Raw genomic sequence first — 19,727 nt, forward strand, 5'->3', positions numbered from 1 at the left:
AGGATTGCAAAAAGGAAAAGCAGTTTTATTTAGTTTTCAAGAGGTGCCACTAAACATGGAAAACAAGTTGGGTTTTCATGTTTTGCAATGCACATGCTCATAAAAGATTAAGTTTAAATTACATGCAAGAGACTAAATTTCTTCACACTTTACAAAAACAGGTCTGAAGCAAATAAAATGATTGTACATGACATTTACATTAGAAAGAGTATGCTAACAGTTGTAGCTTCCATAAGCACGTCCACGATCGTCCCCTTTAGCCAAAAGCCGCCCCACAATTAGGGCATCTTCGCTGCCTCAGTGCAAGACAGAACAGAATCCCAATTGGAAAGAATACAATGGCACACAAAACACCGAGGCAGGTGAAGGTGTCCTCCAAAACGCCAACCCTGTAAAAACGGAAAACAGACTGAGTCAAAGACACCTACTATGTTTAACCCAAAGTTACCACTTTGTGATCTGATAGTCTAAAAAAAATAGTCACTAGAAAAAAAACACATTTTGTTGAGCAAAAAGAAGTGCATGTAGCTTTGTTTTTTTTTTTAAAGAGTCTTTTATGCCATTAGCTTGCAACAGGATAATTTGAATTATACCACTTCAGTTCCAGAAAGCAGACATTTCTTTATCAATCACCACAAAACAGGAAAACAGGACTGGTACATAGCACAAGACACAGCCACCACAGCTCTGAGCAGTAGTGTCAATTGGTTAATTCCAGTACACTGAAAAACATACACAGGTGCAGCACCAGATACACAGTGGAACTCACTGAAGCCACATGTGCTCTCAGATTCAGAAAGCTTTAACACAAAAGCCTTTGCAGCTTCTGACGTGTTATTACTAGCTGGTCCCTGAAGGATCTGAAACTCACGGCTCCTTTCTTGTATACTTGCATGCTAGTTCAACTAACCTTGCCCAGTAACTACACAGCACTGACAGATCAAATGGTCAGGACAAGCAGCAAGGAAAAACGTTTGATACTTGCTTTACTAGCCCTTTCTAGGGTCAAGTTTTTCTGTATAGGTAAGGATAAACTTTCCTAGAACTTAACCTTACTACCAACTAAAGAATATGCTCATAAAAATGAAAACAAGTGTGCTTTTAAAATACCTTAATCTGTGATGATAACTTTTATTTAATTATCAGTGTTATACTGGTTACTTCAGGTCAACAAAACAGCTCCATTTCTCAGCTGTTTAGGTCTTTCAAAACAGGCAGCAGTCACGCTTGTGTCACATGCTTTGCCTACCTAGTTTCCACAATATCCCAGTGTGAACCCTCTCAGTTCATTCAGCCTCGTGTCACCCAGAGGATATGCGCACTAGAGCTCTTTCAGGAAAAATAATAATAATCCTTGCTTTCTGAATGTTTTGGTCTGATGATCTGGAGTGTTTTTCCTCAGCTTCTTTCTAACAGAAAGATCTGAATTGAAGTTGTGTAACACTGGCTAAAGGCTTCTGGTCAGCCATCACCTCATGCTTTCACCAGGCAAGTTAAAACTAGGTAACTACATGTAGTATAAGTCAGTGTTTCATCAGCTAGGCTTGTCACTGAGGAAAGCAGCAGTTTTCCACTTTGTTTGTGGAAACATCAAGTAGTGATGTGAAGTGACCTCAAATAAAAAGAATATTGAGTTGCTTCTGCCCAGAAGTGGTGCTCTAGTAATTCAGTTCTACTGCAAATAGCCCTGGTACACCACACAGAACCATCGGTATCTGTACAGAGCATACACTGCTCAGAGTAGCTTTGTGTAAAGTATCTTTTTAAAGATAAGTATTTCCAAGTAATCAGCTGACAAAAAGGATGTTTTCACAGCAGCAAGACTTGCTATTTAAGCCGTGAAATCTCCCAACTCCCCGCCTCACAGAAAGTCAAGTGACAGAAGAAAACAATTAAAGCAGAAGTAATATGGCAGTTGCTTCACTGGCAATGTCAAAGGTTATATAAGCAAGCAGTCTTACTAGAAACGCTCCACATTTCCTTAGCACAAAGGCACGAAAGAACCTTTTTTGCTATTGACATGTGAATGTCTAATAACATGACTTGAACTTCTTGTCCTATTGCATCAAGATCACCAGAAACCAAAGTCCCAGAACAGCTGTGGTGGTTTTACCCAGCTGGTTAACACCACAACTGCTCTCACTCCTCTCCTCAAAAGAAAACGGGGAGAAAATACGATGGAATGGGCTGAAGAGTTGAGGTAACAACAGGGAGATCACACACCAATTATCACTACACGCAAAACAGACTCAGCATAGGGAGATTAACTTAATTTATTGCCTATCACTAGCAGACTAGCACAGTGAGAAACTAAAAGCAAACTAAAAACACCAGTCTCCAGTTGCCGATGCATTATTTCAGATGGCCACAGATCTTTCTTCAGACTGCATGAGACCATATAACATGTGAAAGGCTAGGTACACCGGGCACTTAGGGCTCTGACCACATCAACAGGATGAGAGTGACTTAAAATAAAAATCTAGCCATAAATTGAGTGTAAAAGTATTTTAAATATCAGCACTTCATTGTAGAAAGTGCCAATTAAATAAGTGTGTACAGGACTAGGCTATCTACTCACATTCAGGCTTTCTAAGTCACTAGAACAGCTCAGAGGTGCAGCACTACTGTCATAAGCTGTTTAGCAAGTTTATTTCTGGTAGCTAGAGAAATAATCCAAAAGGCCAAACATGCAGCACTATTAAAATAACCCTTAGTAGGTGTTCCCAGGCTTTTATTTCGAAAATCCCAAGTCTTTGTAGAGCTGCAGGAGAACCTGCTATTTGACATCGCGTGGCTCCAGATCGGGCCTGACTGAATGACCACCCTACATGAGAAGAATTCTGTTTCAGCAGTTTTGTGTCACAGCAGAAAAATATCTGAACAGACATTTAACTTCAGTCCCTAACCCCTTCTGAAGTGCTGTATTTGACTGTCCCCCAGAATTAATATAGACAGAAAAGCCTAAGCATTCAGACTTAAGAAAATTGAGCAGCTATAAAAATCAAGATTTGGAGGTAAGCAAAACACTTGAACAAGAAGTGACCTCTTTGCCTGCCTGCTACAGTGAAAGTCAACAGAAACCAAGCTAAGTGACCTTGAAATACGTGCTACAACAGGCAAGGTGCCAAGACCAACAAGTTGTTTTTTCCCTACAGAGCAGTCCCAGGCTATTGTACAAGTGAATAAAGTGAAGGAAAGAAGATGCAGTCTCAGAGACCTCTCCCTTACTGCAATTGACTAAAACATTACATCTTGTTTTTAACTTAAGAGCTGCTGCCCTTCTCCTCAACCATCATAAGAAGCCAAAGGTTTTTTTCAAGGCGTTCTTGATACTCTGCTGCTTAACACAACTTCACATTCAGTTTAGGATTTCAGCATCAGCCCCCTTCTTTTGTTGAACGTCCTTCTGTTTACAGAGTTGCATGATAGAAGTTGACTTTCTATTTGGCGTAAGGTATTCGCAGAGTACAGCTGATCCCAGCAGTAATTCCGAAAGGCTCCATTAAGGCAACAAGCTGAGATGTAGACTAGCATTCTACTCATCCTACTGATTGTAGTCTCAGCACACAAGTATCCTGACTCAAGAGTTCTGTAGCCTGCGCTGCTCACGGTGGCTACTCCTACAACCTCAGCATCACACCACCTCTGTTGCCTGTCAGACACACACACTGCCAGAGCTCCCTCTGTCCATGTGAACACTTAGTTCGCTACAAGAACATAAGATTACTCTTGAACACTAACACCTGTGTGTACAGAGACATAAGAGCAATGAGAGATCAGCTCTGCAGAAGCGTTCTACAGTTCTAACAAGATCTCCAGGATTTGTGATCCTACCATTTTTCCCAGACCTGGCACAAATTTTGTAGATTTAGTCCCAGTGGTATAGGTGCCATTCCCCCCCCCCCCCCCAAGGCTCCACAGCACTTCTTGGAAGCCTCTTCAGACATGGGAAAAGTTTCATCTTTCCTTTCAGTCCCTTTTAGCTCCTGTTCTCATACTTCCATTCCCAAATCCAGATATCAACATCTGCTTAAAGTACAGCTGAAGTTTTTACCTGTGATGCTGCCCAAATCCATAGAACCATCTTTCTCCAGGATGGAATCTCCATATTCAGCACACCGGTAGAGTCAAGACATGTTGTAAAGGATAATGATTCTGGCTTGTCACCCACAGATATTATTGCTAATACTACAAGTACTAATGACACTAACGTTTACAGAGTACTTTGTACAGTAGTTGTGGTATCAGTAGTATCTTATTCTCCAACCAAAGCAAAAGATATGTGTAAGGAATCAAGCTTAAGGTAACAATGCAGCCTTTTACTTTGTAAATATTCTTTACATCTTCTGCAGAAGGACAGGATGCTCTCCACTGACAAGACCTAAACAAACAGACTGCCATGCCAGAAAGTTGCTCCAGCTTATCTCCCGGGGTTCTGAATTTGATTCAGTGACTGATTCTTGCCACAATGAGCACCTGACTGAAAGAATGTAGGACTTAAAGCACAGAATCCCACTTTTATACCTAATACTCCCACAAGCTTTAGCACTGACCATTGACTACAGACACAGCAGAGCAAGAGCAATGTCTCAAAAATCACTACCAGTTGTCTTCACAACGTAGTTTACCCAAGCTCTCTTCTGTAGTCAGGCTTGGCAGCTCCACACCTGTCCAGAAGACACTGCAGGCAGTTCTTGTGGGACCGATGCGCGCAGCTGTAGCCTTTTCACTTCTGCTGGCTTGATGACAAGTACGTCCAGTGGGTTTATGAGGGTCAGAGAGAAAAGCTTCGTGTCTCCACCAGCTGGCACGCAGACTATTTCTACCTCCATAGGAAAAGTGCTGACGAACTACACTACATGCCAGCAGACAAAAAGGAGCCAGACCATCCCTCCTGCAAAGCAGAAGCTCACCTGTGATTTGGCACATTAGTCACTGACTCACAGCACTTGCCCTGCATCTTCCCCGCATCACCTTAGCAAGCAGTACTCATAGAAACTACAGACACCAGAGTTGCTAAGCTTGTTTAATATTGCTCTTCAGTTTGTGTCTTGGGTTCTGCTACAAAGAACTCTAGCCCAGGATTCCCCTCAGACCGTGGCAGTGGTGGCTGCTTCCCTTCCTCTCCCACCTCAAAGCATTCCCCAGGAAACTGAAATATCGATGGGAAAAACAGAGGGGATAGATAGTAGGAGAAAGAAGAGTGGAAGGAGCTATTAAAAAATTATGAAGACAAGTCATCACTGTCACAACTGGAAAACGGGCAAACACCATAAAAGAGCATATCACAAAGTATATTTTTTCCATATGCTCTGGATTATTAATGCTTCATCTTGACTAATATATGCAGCTTTGGTCCTCATTACAAAAAGAAAAAGTGTCTTAATGAAGAGCATCAAAAGGGAAGAATAATAGTAGAGAAAAGGTAGCCTCCATCAATTTGTCCTTGCTACCCAACCTTCAAGTCCTAATCCCAAGTCAGCTGTGTACTACTAACCAGTCAGGAAACATCAAAATTGGCTTGCTAGGTCAAGTTCAGGGCATACTAACCCAAAGAAGAGACACTTCACTAGACTGACTTCGAAAGCAGGGCGAAGAACCCCCTATTAACACCTGCTTCCAGAGATTTCCCACTAGCTGTCCTACCTGAACATACTGAGCACAAGCAGAGTTTACACAGTATGTCTTAAGGCTAATAGGAAAGCTTCATGATAATTTGTTTGCTAGGGCACATCCAGACACTAAAACTGTACAGTTACATTGTAAGGAACCCTCAAAATTAGACTATAATTAAAGAATAGGGTCAGTAAACAAGGATCTCATGCCTTCAACTTCATTCACCAGGGAAAAGATGTGCTACTAGAATTGCCGTCTCCTGGAAAGAATACGCTAACAGGACTGAAACACAAGGAGATTCAAAACTCTTTAGACATAACCAGACTGGTTATAGATACAGCAACAGAAAGGACATCGGTGTTAAATTCAAAACGGCCACATATTTTAATAATTTCATATTCAGGTCCTGCCCTGAAGTCTACCTTTGTGACAAGTACACCAATGTGTTTAGTTAAGAGTATAAGCAGCCTAATTTTGATTTGTCCTTAAGGTATAAACATACTGAACATTAAAGAGGGATCAGTCAGGGTACTTCTGGTCAGCCCTGAGCAGCTGCAAACCCAAGCGTAGATGACTGCTGTCTAACCCATTACCATCAACCCTCTTAATCAGCTTGCAAAGGCCCAGGTCTCCTGGTCAGCAGACATCCCTGACACTTTAAATAGAATTTACTTTGAACTCCCTTCCCCCTAAACACAGTTATTCGGGAAGTGTTCTTTGGTCACGCAGAATGCCAGTGAAATAAGATGACAACAAAAACTTGCCATCCATACTCAACACCAGAACCAGGGAAAAGATCTGACATGGATGAAGCACGCAGCAGGAAGCACGGCTGGCTCGGCAGCAGAGGAGGACCAGGGCCAGCACAGCCAGGGAACAGACTAAGTCAGTTCCAGGTGACGCTCATTTGGGAAGCTCAGCAGAAGTGGATCTGTGTGACCTCCCCCACAACATACCTGTTATTTCAGTCATTTCCTAGCACCTCCATAGCAGCGTGACTGCTACTACAGCATTAACTCCACAAGCATGCTCTGGTTTCTGTTGATTTGTGTCACCACCTAATTTTAGATGAACACTTATCCAGTCACTGTCTCTGCTTAGCCAGTTACTAAATTTAGAAGGAGGAAAAAAAATTTTATAAAGGAGAACATGAATATTTTAGTTTGTGCTTGTGTATCTTACCTGAGCTACAGAGTAATTAGATTCCATATTCAAACTGTAGATTCATTAACGTAACCAAACATAAATTTTGTTCTACACAAACCACATAAAAGCTGATTATAACTGCACCACTCCCAATCTAAAAATAAAGAGGAAAGGTTTATTTATATTGCAAGCAGTGTCTTGGATTTAAGCTATACTGCAGATGCCAATTCCATAAAGCAAGGTCAATTATTCCCACTGACAAGCATTTAATACCAAATTACTTTTCAGACAAACCTTTTCTTGGAAATAAGTCTCAAAACATTAAGTCATGTGCTCAGGATCAGAGAGCCAACACGGAGATTTGCAAACACAATATTAGTACAATTTACTACAAGCATTTTTAGACTTAACACTACATCACAGTACTTAGATGTGTGCTTATCAGCATTTTTGATCCCTTATAAATGAAGTCCAAGGGGCAGCCTGGGTAGTCCAAGATAGCATTCTGATTGCACGATAAGCTCTGCAAGACCTGAAAAGAAGCTACACTTCACTAAGAGGTGCCTCCAGCTGTCCTACACACAGATACTCGCTGACTGATCAAGCAAGGGGAATTTTCAGAACAGTATCCCAATTTCTCCTGCTTCCAAGGTTGGTTGAGTCTTTAACTTTAGATTTCAGTGGAAACAGTCAGACCAGGGACAAGCAGGGACTTTGGAAGTTGCACACGAGACCTCTAATTTTGAACGTGAAAACAAACAGATAGCTTCTCCTTGTGTCTATCCTAGCTAATCCAACAAAAGCAGCTAGGTTAAGCAGTTTAAATTTCACATGCAAGCAGCAGAAGAAAAAAAAAATGATAACTATAGATACAACTACTGATGGTATACTAACACAGTTTTAGTTTCCACTTAGAGAGGTGCCAGTTCCTCCAGCCTCAGCTTGAAGGCACATTGAATGGTTGTTCATCTGTGTGGTTTCCCCACCACCACCACTCATCACGTAACGTGGCCAAGTTAGTATCACCTCCGGTTACCACCTTCATCTAGCAAACAAGACCAGTTTCCTCCTCACTGCTACAACGAAGTTCTAATTATCAGAGTACAGACACCAAGATAAATGCTGACACTAAAAAAAAAAAATGTTATCAGCTCAGGCCCAGCAGCCAACTGGGAGTTAACAGCCACTATAAGAATGATGATCTAGTCCCTAGGGAATATATTTCTGATGTATCTTGTTAACTGCATAAATTCTCATTTATTAGAAAAATAAGTGTTTTGATTATTTTCCACCAATCAGTTCAAAACAGTAATACAAAAATCCTCAGAACTGCTATGAAACTATGCTGTCCTCACCTGGGACCCTATTCCAAGGGTCACCACCTCCTCTCTTCTTCTGGGCTTAGGTATCAGACTTCCTGCTAAGCAGCTGCGTGCCTCTGCTATAAGGCTGGTGCTATCCTAGGCAGTAATTCCGAGTGGCAGACTCATGGCATCTGCTCAAGTCTGCTGTATCAAGGCTTTCTTCTTCACAGTCACATGCATAAGTCACTGCTGAATTTCATGCCCTAACTGCTCCAGCCACCAAATTACAGCACAGCAGGGATGAACACCCCAATCTGTCCAAACAGCATACGTTTACAAAAAGCTGCATATTATAAGGAAGCTACTTTGATTCAGCACAGGCTGAGCTTCTTTGTGACAGAAAGCAGTGTCATGAGCTGCTGCACTATTATAGCTGCTACTCTTTATAGCACCCTTGAAATGGTATTTCAAAGTTGGCTTTACTCACAAGATTCAAAAGGATCTCTGTAGCATGTCAGCCTGCTGCTAGAAACTGAAAATCCCCAGCTTTTCTTCAGGACAGAAAGTACATCAGATAAATAGCTTTTTTTATTATTATTATTCCTTGACTATTTAGCCAGTACATATTAAGATGTTATATTAAGAATCTTTATATAAAAGTTATTTATTGTGAATACCTACTGAAATCCTGTACCCTGAATGAGCTTCTCTCAAACCACACACAGCACTTGTGATTGAAGTAAGCAGAAGATTGACATTTTGAAGGAGTTTATCATTTAAATGCAATTTTTCCAGAACACACTTCTCTCAGCAGTGATGCCCTTAATTGAATAAAAACAAATATCAACCAAAATCTGAGAACCTACTACTTTATCAAATCGAAAATCAAACAAACAAACAAACCCACACCACTCTGTCAGGAAGAAGGCTCTAAGAGATCAGTAGTCCCTCATCCTTCAATCCTGGAAGAAGTTTCAGTATTACCATAATTTGAAACCCACTGTAATACTTCTCAAGCAGGTAATTCATAATCATCAGAAGAGAAAGCCACCACAATGCAGTGGCATGTCCTCTCCCTCACCCTTTCTTTTAAAGAACCCAATTTGTGTTAAATACAAACATAAACACCCAACAGGGCCAATCGCAGGCTCTGACCAGATTTTGAAAGAACCAGTTTTTGCAAACTTCAGATCAAAAGCACGTTTGTCACAGTTTTTAAATGGATCTTTCCTCTGTTAAGAAACAGGAAAGCAAACATTCCTTTGCAGTTTGTTCTACCCACGGATGAGAGATGGAGAAAAAGAAAATGAAAGTGACCACAAGAGAAGTAGCTGGGCTGCATTCTCCCAGCTAAAAAGATAATTAAATTACATAGCTGGATCTCTGAAGTTAGTGGCTGTAATGACTCAAGCTGTTCTTGGGAACATAAAATAGTTTAAAAGCCAGACTTGGCTAATCCTTACATATCAACTACCAGCACTAAAACTGACAACATTCCGCACCGACGTTTCTCTGTACATCAGGGCTGGGCTAGAAGAGGAGCTCACACTACGAGCACTGCAGCCACCTAGACTTCTTAGCAATGCAAAGAAGGATGGAACGCAGCAAGGCTGAAGTCTGTAATTAGAAAGCAACACTGGACGCAACAAGGACGAATGAGGATGATTTGACTAACGAATAACTTTAGGCAAGAGGTACAGCTCACAAGGCAGGAGAGTCATCCCTCAGATACACCAATGCTTCAGAGATTTTTTAAAAATAAATAAAATAAAATGCAATTACATGGTGACCAGGAGCACACTACCTACTTCTAGAGATACTTTGTACTTTTTATGACTTCACACCACAAACTAAGCCTGAAGAGGGCTAGCTACCTAGCTACTGTAGCTAGCCTGTAAACCCCAAAATCATTTGCATCTGCAATAAAACAGACTCCTACCAAAATAACAGATCAGTACCACATGTTTCTCCTCAAAATTATCTATTTTAAGTTGAAAATAGCATATTTTTTTTCAATTAGCAACATTTCCATGCTATAGAGCTGACTGGTTTGTGTTTCTGATTGCAGAAATCCTGCTGATGGGCTTTAGCCCTCTCCATCAGTTACATTATTCCACAGCCACATACAAGCCTTTTCCCCCTCACAGTCTAAAGCTCGTGGACTTCTCTAATGATCATGCATAACTTCAAATCCAAGGAGTAACAAGACAACTGTCTTGGCAGTTTAATAAAAGTTTTAGGCGCTATTAATAGCTTTTTATGTTATCGATGCCCTTTCAGTATCTTTCTGTTCAGTGATGTATTCAGAACCTACCTGCGTGTTGCATTCGTCACAAAATAGGTTTCCAGGCCAAGAAAGTAAACTAGAGCTATGTTTAAGGTGTTGAGAAGTCAAAGAGGATTACGAGCTCTTTCTCAAAGAGAAGTAAATAGCCAATGTAACCTTCCAGAACACGAGCCTGATGCTTCAAGTTCCTGTGAATATTTCTGGTATTATGCTTCCCATCAAGCCTCGCTGCTGCTGCTCTTGAGGCACTAGACTATCAACTCCTTAACTAAAGGAAAGACAACCAGTCTGAGCTTCCCCTCCCCCCCCCCCAAATTTGACTCTTTAACTACAGTTAGGGAAAACACAGTGCAAAGACAATTATGACACAGTGTTACTAGATGCTGGTCCTTGCCAGTCCCTGATCAACAGTAGATGGGTCCTACATGGCAGCTGCGTAGTACTGTGCCTCAAAGGAACCCGTACAGCAGGTCTCACACCTGATTTCTTTTCACAGACTAAGGCAAAACTTGAGGATTCAAGAGCAAAAACGTGGTTACGCTATGTGTGTGTCTCTCTCTCTCTCTCTCTAAAAAACACTGACTACTTCCAGTAGCACCAGGATGATGACTTAAGACTTTTCAAGTCAGGTCACTTAACAGCACCTTACAAAAGATTCAGAAACTTGCTCATTTTTCCAGATCTGGCTGAAAGGATACTAGAATTAGATTCTTTATTTGCAAATGACCATTTCAAAGGAATCTCCTAGAGAATCTCTGGATAGCCACTAGGAAAAAAAAACCCTAAAAAATAGCAGCAAGAGTCTACCAACCTTACGTTATCACAGAAGACTACTTCAATTTTTTTTTCTGAAGTTTCCTGGTTCTAAGGCCAGAAGACCTGTATAAACACACTGCTTGCCTTTTACCAGACAACACATAATATCTTTCCTGTCTTCTGGTTGAGCCAAAGCATGAGCATTTTAATGTAATTACTCAAGTGGCAGGATCTACCACATCCTCCCAGCAGCTCGGAGGTTACTTTCCCTCGTTGTTTAAAACATACATCTTCTAGATCAATAGCTCTAGCTGGTACAGGTTTTTCAGCCTTAACTGCTGGAATTTCAGCATGCACCTGCTTTAACCTAACATCACAAGATACTTATTTGAATCCACCTTTGAAGGCAGGTACTGACTCTCAAACACACATCAGTTTTAACACAACCAAAAGGCATCAGAGGCGCTGTCCCCATCACTAAGACAATCTCCATCACCTTCCTAGCACTGAAACCCCGTATCATTTAAGCTATGCTAGCAAGTCTGTTTCCTACATGTTTTGAAATGGACAAGAAAAGGCTCAGACTTGCAGAATACAAAGTGCTTCCTCATAAGACGCCACAAGGGTAACTCCCATACGTTTTAACAGAAGGGGAATGATTCTGCATTTGAGTCAGAGCTGGCCAGGCGCACAAACGCCTGAACTGCACCAGCAGCAATCTGGCTGCCCTCACCCATTAGTTAATATCCTGGGAGGAAGAGAACTGAGAAGTGCAAAAGAACTACTGCAGACTTACAGCACTAATGTGAAACAGAATGCCTCCTTCCCTTTTCTTATTTTATGGCTGTTGATCACTGAAGGGGAAGTTGCCCTTAAGTTGCCATTCTAACTAAGACCATTTTTTTTCCTCATTTTTACTGCTTTGTCAGATTAACACTTTGAATCAGATTTATTAGTTTTCCTATAGTTCTGCAGTAAAGGGACTTACAAAGTAAGAGAACTTTTAAAAACACCAGTATCACAGGGTTTTAATCAACAGTGACAACCACCTTGCCTGGTTTTGCACAGCGGAGACTGTGGGGATGAGGACACTCACCACACCAGCAGAAGCCCTTCCACGGGACTGCCGGATAACCAGAATTGACGACGGTCAGAGATCACAGAACATTTCACAATAAAGTCATGCTACTCGCTATCACTAGTCATAAATGTATCAGAAAGGACTTCCTATCATCCTCTCCCCCAAGAGCTGACCCTCTACACCTGTGACTGAATTGTCTTTTCATTAAAAATACTGCCTACAGATCTTTCTCCATCATACCAGACAGATTAATGTTTGCATAAAGTCTATTGTATTAATTATAGCAGTTGTCTACAACTACAGCCTATTAGGACATTCTACATAGATTAAAGAACTGCTGAGTTTTAGTGCTTTTTCAGTTAGTTCAATTCTAATACAGACACACACACACAAAGAAAAACCAGGCAACTATATGGATACGTCTCGTTTCAAATATAAAACATAAGGCTCAGTTTATTTCTCAACTAGAGGACTATTTTACCTGCAGGCAGGGCAGCCACCAACTACTACTACAGAAGTGGTGGTAGCAGGCTGTTGAATAATGGTGTATGTGCTCGAATAGTTCGGCTGTGATGTCGGTGGAGGAACAGCATATCCTAAAAAGAGGAAAAACAACTGAATCACCATGTGTAAGGCACAGAAATCACTAATAATTCAGTGAAAAGTACAGAAACAGAACACTTTTAAAAAAAATAGAAGTGTCTTGGTGAAGCACTTTAAGAATGTTTCAAAGTCAGAATCAAAGCATACCAGTCAGCACATCTAATAGCAAAACCACTTCATAACTCCAAGTATCTAGCACAATTTAACCATCTAGAAAGGATTTTGAGCTAATAATTAACTTTGAGAGTTTGTTTCAATGCTGTTTGAACATTGAACAAAAACAGTTTAAACAACTGAGGATTGTGGAGTTCACTTCTGGACATTACGCATCAGGTATGCCCCACTCTGGCAGACAAACCAGTTGAAACAAAGTCTTCCTCTCCTCTGGTGTCCAGCTCAACTTCTACACCTTACATTTTTGGCTACAGAGAGAGGCAGGAGTGATAGGATGCAAGTGGAAAGGAAGCAGGCTGCATGGCACAGAAAATAAAACCTTTCACAAAACCCATGTTGTTGGATAGTGAATGTGTTATTTGAAGAACTGTACTTAAAAAGCACAGGCCCTTGGCGACTACATTAATGTGAAAAATAAATAAATGTTTTTAAAGGGATGGTTAGATGTATGCAGTGCACTCCTACAGCTAAGACACACTTTGCCCAAGTATAATCCATCCTGCGCTTCTCTCCCAGAGCACAGATCTGATTTTTCTTCAGCCACGTTACACACCAGAAAGCCCGTGAACTCCACTATTTTAAATCAAAAGGCCAACCGTCAGTAATATCTGTATTGTAGCACAACATCCCAAGTTACTGGCAGATTTACCTGCTACCTCACAGTTCTGCCCAACGCACCTACTGCGCTCGGCAGACTTTTTGCCATTTCAGCAGCACTCCCTTACAACTACAGAGCTCCTGACGGGCTCCTTTCTGTAACTGCGCTCAGGACTGACTCACCGCTCACCTGCTCCAGCCTCTCCAGGACTCCTGAGGTGCACCAGACCAAAACAAACGTGAACCGGGGAGCCCAGGGAGGCACGCAGGGAGCACAGAGAGCGTAACTTTTCTCCTGGGGCCACTTCACTGCTGTCGTTATCCCCCCCCCTCCCCTAGGAGCCACCCGCCGGTGGGGCGGCGCCTCCGTACCGGAGCCCTGCACACCTGGGGCCCCTCGGAGGAGGATGAGGAGGAAGAAGAAGAGGAGAAGAGGAAGAGGAGGAGAGGAAGGAGGGAGGCAGCAGCGCCTCCCCGGAGCCCCCTCAGCGCCTCCCGCCGGGCACCACAGGCCACGGCCCTGCCCCGGGGCCCGCGGGCGGCCTGAGGCGCGGGGACAGCGCCCGGCCTGAGGGGCTTGGGGAAGGGGGTTGGGAGTTGTGTGAGGTGCCTGAGGGGGATACCGAGGTGTGTGAGGGGGGTTGGGGTACGAGGGGGCTGTGGGGGGTGTGAGGGGCGCATGAGGGGGATGCTGCCCCCACAGCCTCCCCTCAGAGGCCGCCAGCCCCCTCCCCGCCCCCCCCGCCTCAGACCCACCTGCGGCAGCCGCGGCGCCCGGGTACGGGTAGGGCGGGGGCGGCTGGAAGCCGGGCTGCGGGGCGGGGATGGCGCCGTAGTTGCTCTGCCCGTAGTCGTAACCCGCGCCCTGCGCGGCGGGGCTGTAGGCGGGCGGCCGCTCCTGCAGCAGGGGCTTGTTGTCCATGCTGGGGGGGACAGGGGACGGGAGGAGGAGGAGGCGGAGGCGCTGCCCGCCCGAGGAGGAAGCGGCGCCCTCCCCTCAGCGCCCCGGGCTGCCGGGCGCCGCCCTCCGCCCCGCCCCGCCCCGCCCGCCCGGGGGCGCCGCGGCCCGGGAGGGTGAAGGGGGGCTCGCGCCTGAGGGGAGGGGAAGGGAGGGGGGGGGGGGGGGAACGGGGAAGGGGGGGCGGCCCCGGCTGCTGCGCTCGCGGCCGGTCACGAGACGGCGCCCCACGTGACGCCGCGGCTCCGGCGGGGCGGGCGCCTCGCGGAGGGGAGCGGGAGCGGGGCGGGAGGGGCTGCCTTAAAGGGGCCGCGCGGGGGGAGCGGCGCGGGGCGGTGAGGGAGGGCGCGGGGAAGGCTGGCGGCTCAGGGCTGACGGGAGGGTGAGGAGAGCGAGGGGTGCCGCGCTGTCCCCGACGGAAACTGCCCGTGGCTTCACCAGCGGGCAGCCCTGCGTCCACAACCCGAGTTCTCAGCACTTTGTTCGGGCCACGTGCGGAAAGGCTCTTCCCCGTCTTTTGTTGTCCTCACAGCTCTGCCCTCTGCTCCGTGCCTTTGTCCTGTGAGCACCTGATCCGCGTCCTGTGGTGTCGAGGTCCCGCAGGCTGCCCCTTCGCACAGGCACTGGCAGGCCTCGAAATGACGTGCTCAGAAGGGGAAGCCCAGGGCCCAGGCAGCCTTGCATGAGGGTGCCCAGACCCATCCCTGCCCTGTTTCCCCCTCCGACCCTGCCCAGTGTCACCGCTGATGCTCTGTGCGGTGGGAGGCTTCCACAAGAAATCTACAGCCCAAGGCGACACAGGGCTTCCTCATCTGGGGAAAGGCACTTCCCTATAACAAACACTGAGTGGTGGTGAGAAATCCCCCTTTTGAAGAAGTGAGATTTGGGAAAGTGGGGAAGAGCCAGCAGGCAGAAGGGAAACCACAAGTAAGAGCCACCTCTGGCCAGTCAGGGCCATGGCCAGAGGACAGTGGAATGTGGTGTAAAATGCCTTGGATGGAGCAAAGCCTATCTTCAGGACAAGAGGTTTACAGACTCACAAAGTCAATACCTGAGCTCCGGCCTTGCCTAGGTTGGGGCCATGTCCCAGCTGCGCAGGGAGGCCCCTTCGGACTGCACCTTCTGTGCAGCAGAGGCTTTGACGTGGTACACTGCGACCTGCATTGGGAGTGCTGCAGTTATGGGCAAAACTGAGAAATCGCAGCGGACAAGGGCTAGTGGCCATAGCAAGTGAAGCATGGTTCACTGAAGCTGTTTCCTCCTGTGCTGGACTGTAACCAGAAAACAGAGAAGGTATTTGGATGCTTTCTCCTTCTTTTGCAAGGCCTCAGAGCCCCATCCACAGACAACAGGACATGGGGCTCACATTCATGCCATGCCCCAGATAACACACAAAATCCACTGCTCCAGCAGGCAGCAAAATAAAAATCTGGCCCAGAATCTGTTTGCATTTACCCGTTGTTTGGTTTTGTAAAATCTTTCTTGTTACATCCTTACCAAATAGCAGTCACTGTTGTAACAGCATCAACTGCAGAAAGTAGGGCTCAGCATCAGACACCCAGAAAGAGCTTCCACAAAGGAGGCATCCTGCCTAACTCTTCCATCAAACCACAGGTGTAGCATAGCCACTGTCCTTGTTGGCTGGCCACAAAGAAGTTGTGTGCTGCCAGTGTCATGGATAATGCACGTTTGGCCTCACATGAAAGTTCCTCCTTAAAATCAGTGTGAGAGAACTCTACAGGTTGTAAATGGCTTGTCATGTGAGCTCCCTGCATGGTCATTCCTGCTGCCACCGTGTAGGATTACAAGACTGTGGGTCAGAATGCAAACTGAGAGAAAATCACAGAAAATATGCCTTAAGCTTTTCTACAATCCAACTCCAATGGAAAACAAGTCTCAATTTCACCTGCTTAAAAAGGCAGCTGAACTGAGTAAATGTCAAATGTATCAGAGACACAACTGACAACAGACCTTGCAAAATGAAATTCTTATGACCTAAGCAGTACTTGGTCTTTATAAAAATGTTTTACTGAAATGATCAGATAAAAACACTACTAGGGAGCAGCATTTCTGCATTGAGGTTAGGCACCGATCTGCAAAAGGGACCACATCAGAGCCATGTGAGGCGTGTTTCCATGGCCCTGCAGGAAATGTCCCGGGCAGGATGGTTTTTCCTCACACAGGCATCCTGCTAGAGAATTTCACGTGCACGTCACACCTGGCTCCCTCTGAAAATACAGGAGCAAGGCAGATGTATTCCAATCACCCAGCAGCTAGAAGCCCCTTGGGTGGGTTCACAGCAGATCTGCTGGTTGGTTCCCTGTGAGAAAGGCCTGAAGCAGATGCCTGACTTTTCATCCTCCTTCGCTGCATCTCTGAGCGAAGCCAGGAAATGATCTTTGTGCAGCCTGCCTTCCTGCCTGGTAACTCCAACAGCCGATGGAAGCTCTCGTCTGTCGCGCTGGGTTTTCCGGCTCGCTGTAGGCGAGCGGGCGGGATGGCAGCGGCGGGGCCGGGCACGCAGGCGCCTGGGCAGGGAGGTGGCAGTGCTGCGGCAGGCCGGCGGCGCTGAGCAGGGAGGGCCGCTGCCACCTGCCCCCGGGCCGCTGTTCCCGGTAAGCGCCGCCTGGGCCGGCCCCGAGGGCCCCCGCCGGGCCCTGAGGAGCCGCCGCCCCGCGGGGCCGCGTAATGGCGGCGGGGCGCGGGCAGAGGGAGCGCGGTGTCACCGCCCCGCGGGGCCGGGCCGGGCAGGGCCGGGCGGCTCCTTCAGGCGGCGGGGAGCGGGGCAGGCCGGCGGGAGGCAGGTGAGGGGCTCGCCCCGGGCCGGGAGGGGAGCGGCGGGCACTGGCTCTGAGGCCGCGGGGGGGACCGTGGAGGGGCTGGGGCCGGGCTGACGGGCGGCGTGCGGCCGGCTGCGCTCCCGCCGCGCCGCAGTGGTGCCCTGGGGAGCCGTGCGGGTCCCCGGCAGCCGGTGTCCCTCCGGTGGGTTGCCGTCACCTCAGGGTGCCGGTGGGTGCTTCGCTGGGAGGCACAGCCCTGCTGCCAGCCGCCGCCGAGGCCACCCCTGAAGCCGTGTCCCCCGAGGAGCTCCCCCGGCTTTGTAACGGGGATGTTCTTCTTGAGCTGGTAGCAGCCGGCGTTAGGGCAGGCAGTGGGGAATTTCATCCCACAGCACGCCTTCTCCACTGGAATAGCGTGCCTTCTGCGTTGAAATAGCTCTGCTTGTATCAGAAGAGCCTGGCGAGGTTGAGGGGTGAGGGAAACGTAGCTGGTGGGGGTCTGGCCCTCCTGCGCCCCGAGACCACCGGGCAACTTGTGTGTTCACCAACGGGCATGAGCCAGCGGCACGGAGCGTCCTTGAAAGCCGAGCAACGTTTGTCTTGATCTTCTGCAGCGCTGCCAGTGCAAAGGGACCTAGATTTAATTCTTAAAGGTAGTTAATAACCCCAGATGCATTTTCACATCCCGTGATTCTCTAAACACTCAGTCTGACAAGTTCAACGGAAAGAATATCCAGAAACTCGCTTATTTCAGCTGTCTTGAATATTTTAATTCAGTTGCATCTTCTCAGATTAGCTTAATTCCATCCCATCCATATCCATCTATATTCTTCCTAACTTCATCATTTTAGGGATATCTGAAAATTCCACTGCCTTTTTCTGAACTGTTTCAGGCACTTTTCTGCCTGCCTGGGCTGTCGTTCCAGACCCAGGCCTTCATTTGTATATCTGTCTATCTTTAATACACCCAGGCATCACTTTTCTTTATTATCTGACTGTGGATCTCTTCACTGCATTATCCATAATGCTTCCTTTACTCCAGACTTGCTGGCGTTCTGGTTGCTCAGCATTAAATGCATATTTTTCTCCATTATAGACCGTTCTGCAGAATTTTCAGTGCTTACACTGACAGGTTTATTTTCATGGGCTTTATTTTCCCAGTGATACATAATTTTCACCTCATCCTCACTTCTTCCCATTCAATTTTTCCACATTTTGCCTTTCTGTACCAACCTCTTTTTACCAATGTAAAAATGCAGATAAAGAAGATAAATGGCTGATCCAAGAGTGAAGTCAGTTATACATGCCCTATTTCTCACCTCTATTTCCTAACACAAAATTATCTTCGTCTTACTGTTTTCCTGTGAGAGCTCAAATGAAGATTCCCAGGAAGATTGTCCTGCAAGGCTAACTTCTCAAGGTTTGTACTGCAGAGTTGGGATAAAGCACAGAGTGCTGATACTCCCAGCAACAACAACAACAACAAAACCAAGAAGCCCAAACCAGAGGATTCATCGTAGTTATGCTGCCACAACTAGCAGGAGAATTTTGCTCTGTGACCTCCCCTGGCTTTCACTCATTCTTGACTACTGCAGATTTTCTTCCCAGTGTTACCGTTTTTTTCCTTGATGGAGCCAGTTTTGTAGGTACTTAGCAGCAGCAGCACTAGCAATAAAAGAATTCCAGCACAGCAGAAGATGGGTCTTTGTGTTCCTCCTGCCTTCAGAAGCATCCTCCCAGGGTGGACCTGTGCATTTACCATGCAGGTCATGATACTGGCTTAGCTGTTTCCAGATGTGCATTGATTCTTTCCTGCATTCAAGCACAAGGTACAAACGAGTCCCCCCCTGCATCTCTGCTAATTACCTGTCAGAAAGCGGGCAGGTGAGCTTCCTCAGGCTCATCTGTTGAAAGCAAAGTTGCCACTTGACCATGGAGAAGCGGCGTTCCACGGTGACTAAGCCAGATTTCACTGGTTTGGCTGTGAGTTCTCCTTTTTACCTTTCCCTTCCTGGTCCCCCACTACATATTTATAGAACTGGAGGCAAAGTTCAAAATACTCATCACTAGTTTTGTCGTACATACAGAGCAACTGAAACTTGTTGGGTTTAATGGCATCCGGAGAGCAGCTGGCAGAAATAAGCCAGCTTTTCTTGACTTCTGAAAGGACTGGCCTACACCTACCTTGCAGAAAATGCTGACCCCTCCATTTAGGGGAGAGCTTCAGTGCCCAGAATATAGCAGCTTATTAAGTGATAAAACTGGAATGGAACTCAAACAATTGTCTGCTGTCAAACAGTGCTCTGTGTACACTTAAATAAATATCACACCTATGTATATTAAATAAATATTAGATCCCAGAGTGGTCACCAGCATGCTTTGGAAAGAGGTTTCCTGGTAGCAGTAGCACCTCGAACATCTGTCC

At 46.0% G+C, this 19,727-nt stretch overlaps 2 protein-coding genes across 8 annotated transcripts in view; one reads left to right on the forward strand and one right to left on the reverse strand.

Moving 5' to 3' along the window:
- BRI3 (brain protein I3) lies at positions 1-14,660 on the reverse strand. The gene is made up of 3 exons (XM_083800411.1): positions 14,321-14,660; positions 12,672-12,786; positions 1-389 (listed from the first exon to the last, which is right to left on the reverse strand). Exons 1-3 carry the CDS (start codon positions 14,484-14,486, stop codon positions 257-259), a joined length of 414 nt encoding a protein of 137 aa, XP_083656537.1. The 5' UTR covers positions 14,487-14,660; the 3' UTR covers positions 1-256.
- TECPR1 (tectonin beta-propeller repeat containing 1) overlaps positions 13,964-19,727 on the forward strand; it is a 29,756-nt gene continuing 23,992 nt past the window's right edge. For 3 of the 7 annotated variants that reach the window (XR_014572807.1, XM_083800289.1, XM_083800292.1), the window contains exons 1-2: positions 13,964-14,191; positions 15,055-16,945. Coding sequence is in view for 2 of the 7 variants with exons in the window: in XM_083800289.1 (XP_083656415.1) it covers positions 16,915-16,945 (31 nt within the window). In the remaining 5 variants the exon portion in view is untranslated. Of the gene's footprint in view, positions 14,192-15,054; positions 17,327-19,727 lie in introns of all 7 variants that reach the window. The other 4 variants (XM_083800290.1, XM_083800293.1, XM_083800291.1 and 1 more) reach the window with 2 other exon arrangements.

Source organism: Anser anser (genome assembly GCF_964211835.1).
Source record: "Anser anser genome assembly, chromosome: 15".
Lineage (NCBI taxonomy): Eukaryota > Metazoa > Chordata > Aves > Anseriformes > Anatidae > Anser > Anser anser.

Coding starts and splice junctions, on each gene's coding strand:
- BRI3 (XM_083800411.1), bottom strand. CDS start 14,486: ATGGACAACAAGCCCCTGCTGCAGGAGCGGCCGCCCGCCTACAGCCCC. Junction 12,787..14,320: donor GGGCGCCGCGGCTGCCGCAG/GTGGGTCTGAGG, acceptor TCCTCTTTTTAG/GATATGCTGTTCCTCCACCG. Junction 390..12,671: donor GGTGGCTGCCCTGCCTGCAG/GTAAAATAGTCC, acceptor CCGTTTTTACAG/GGTTGGCGTTTTGGAGGACA.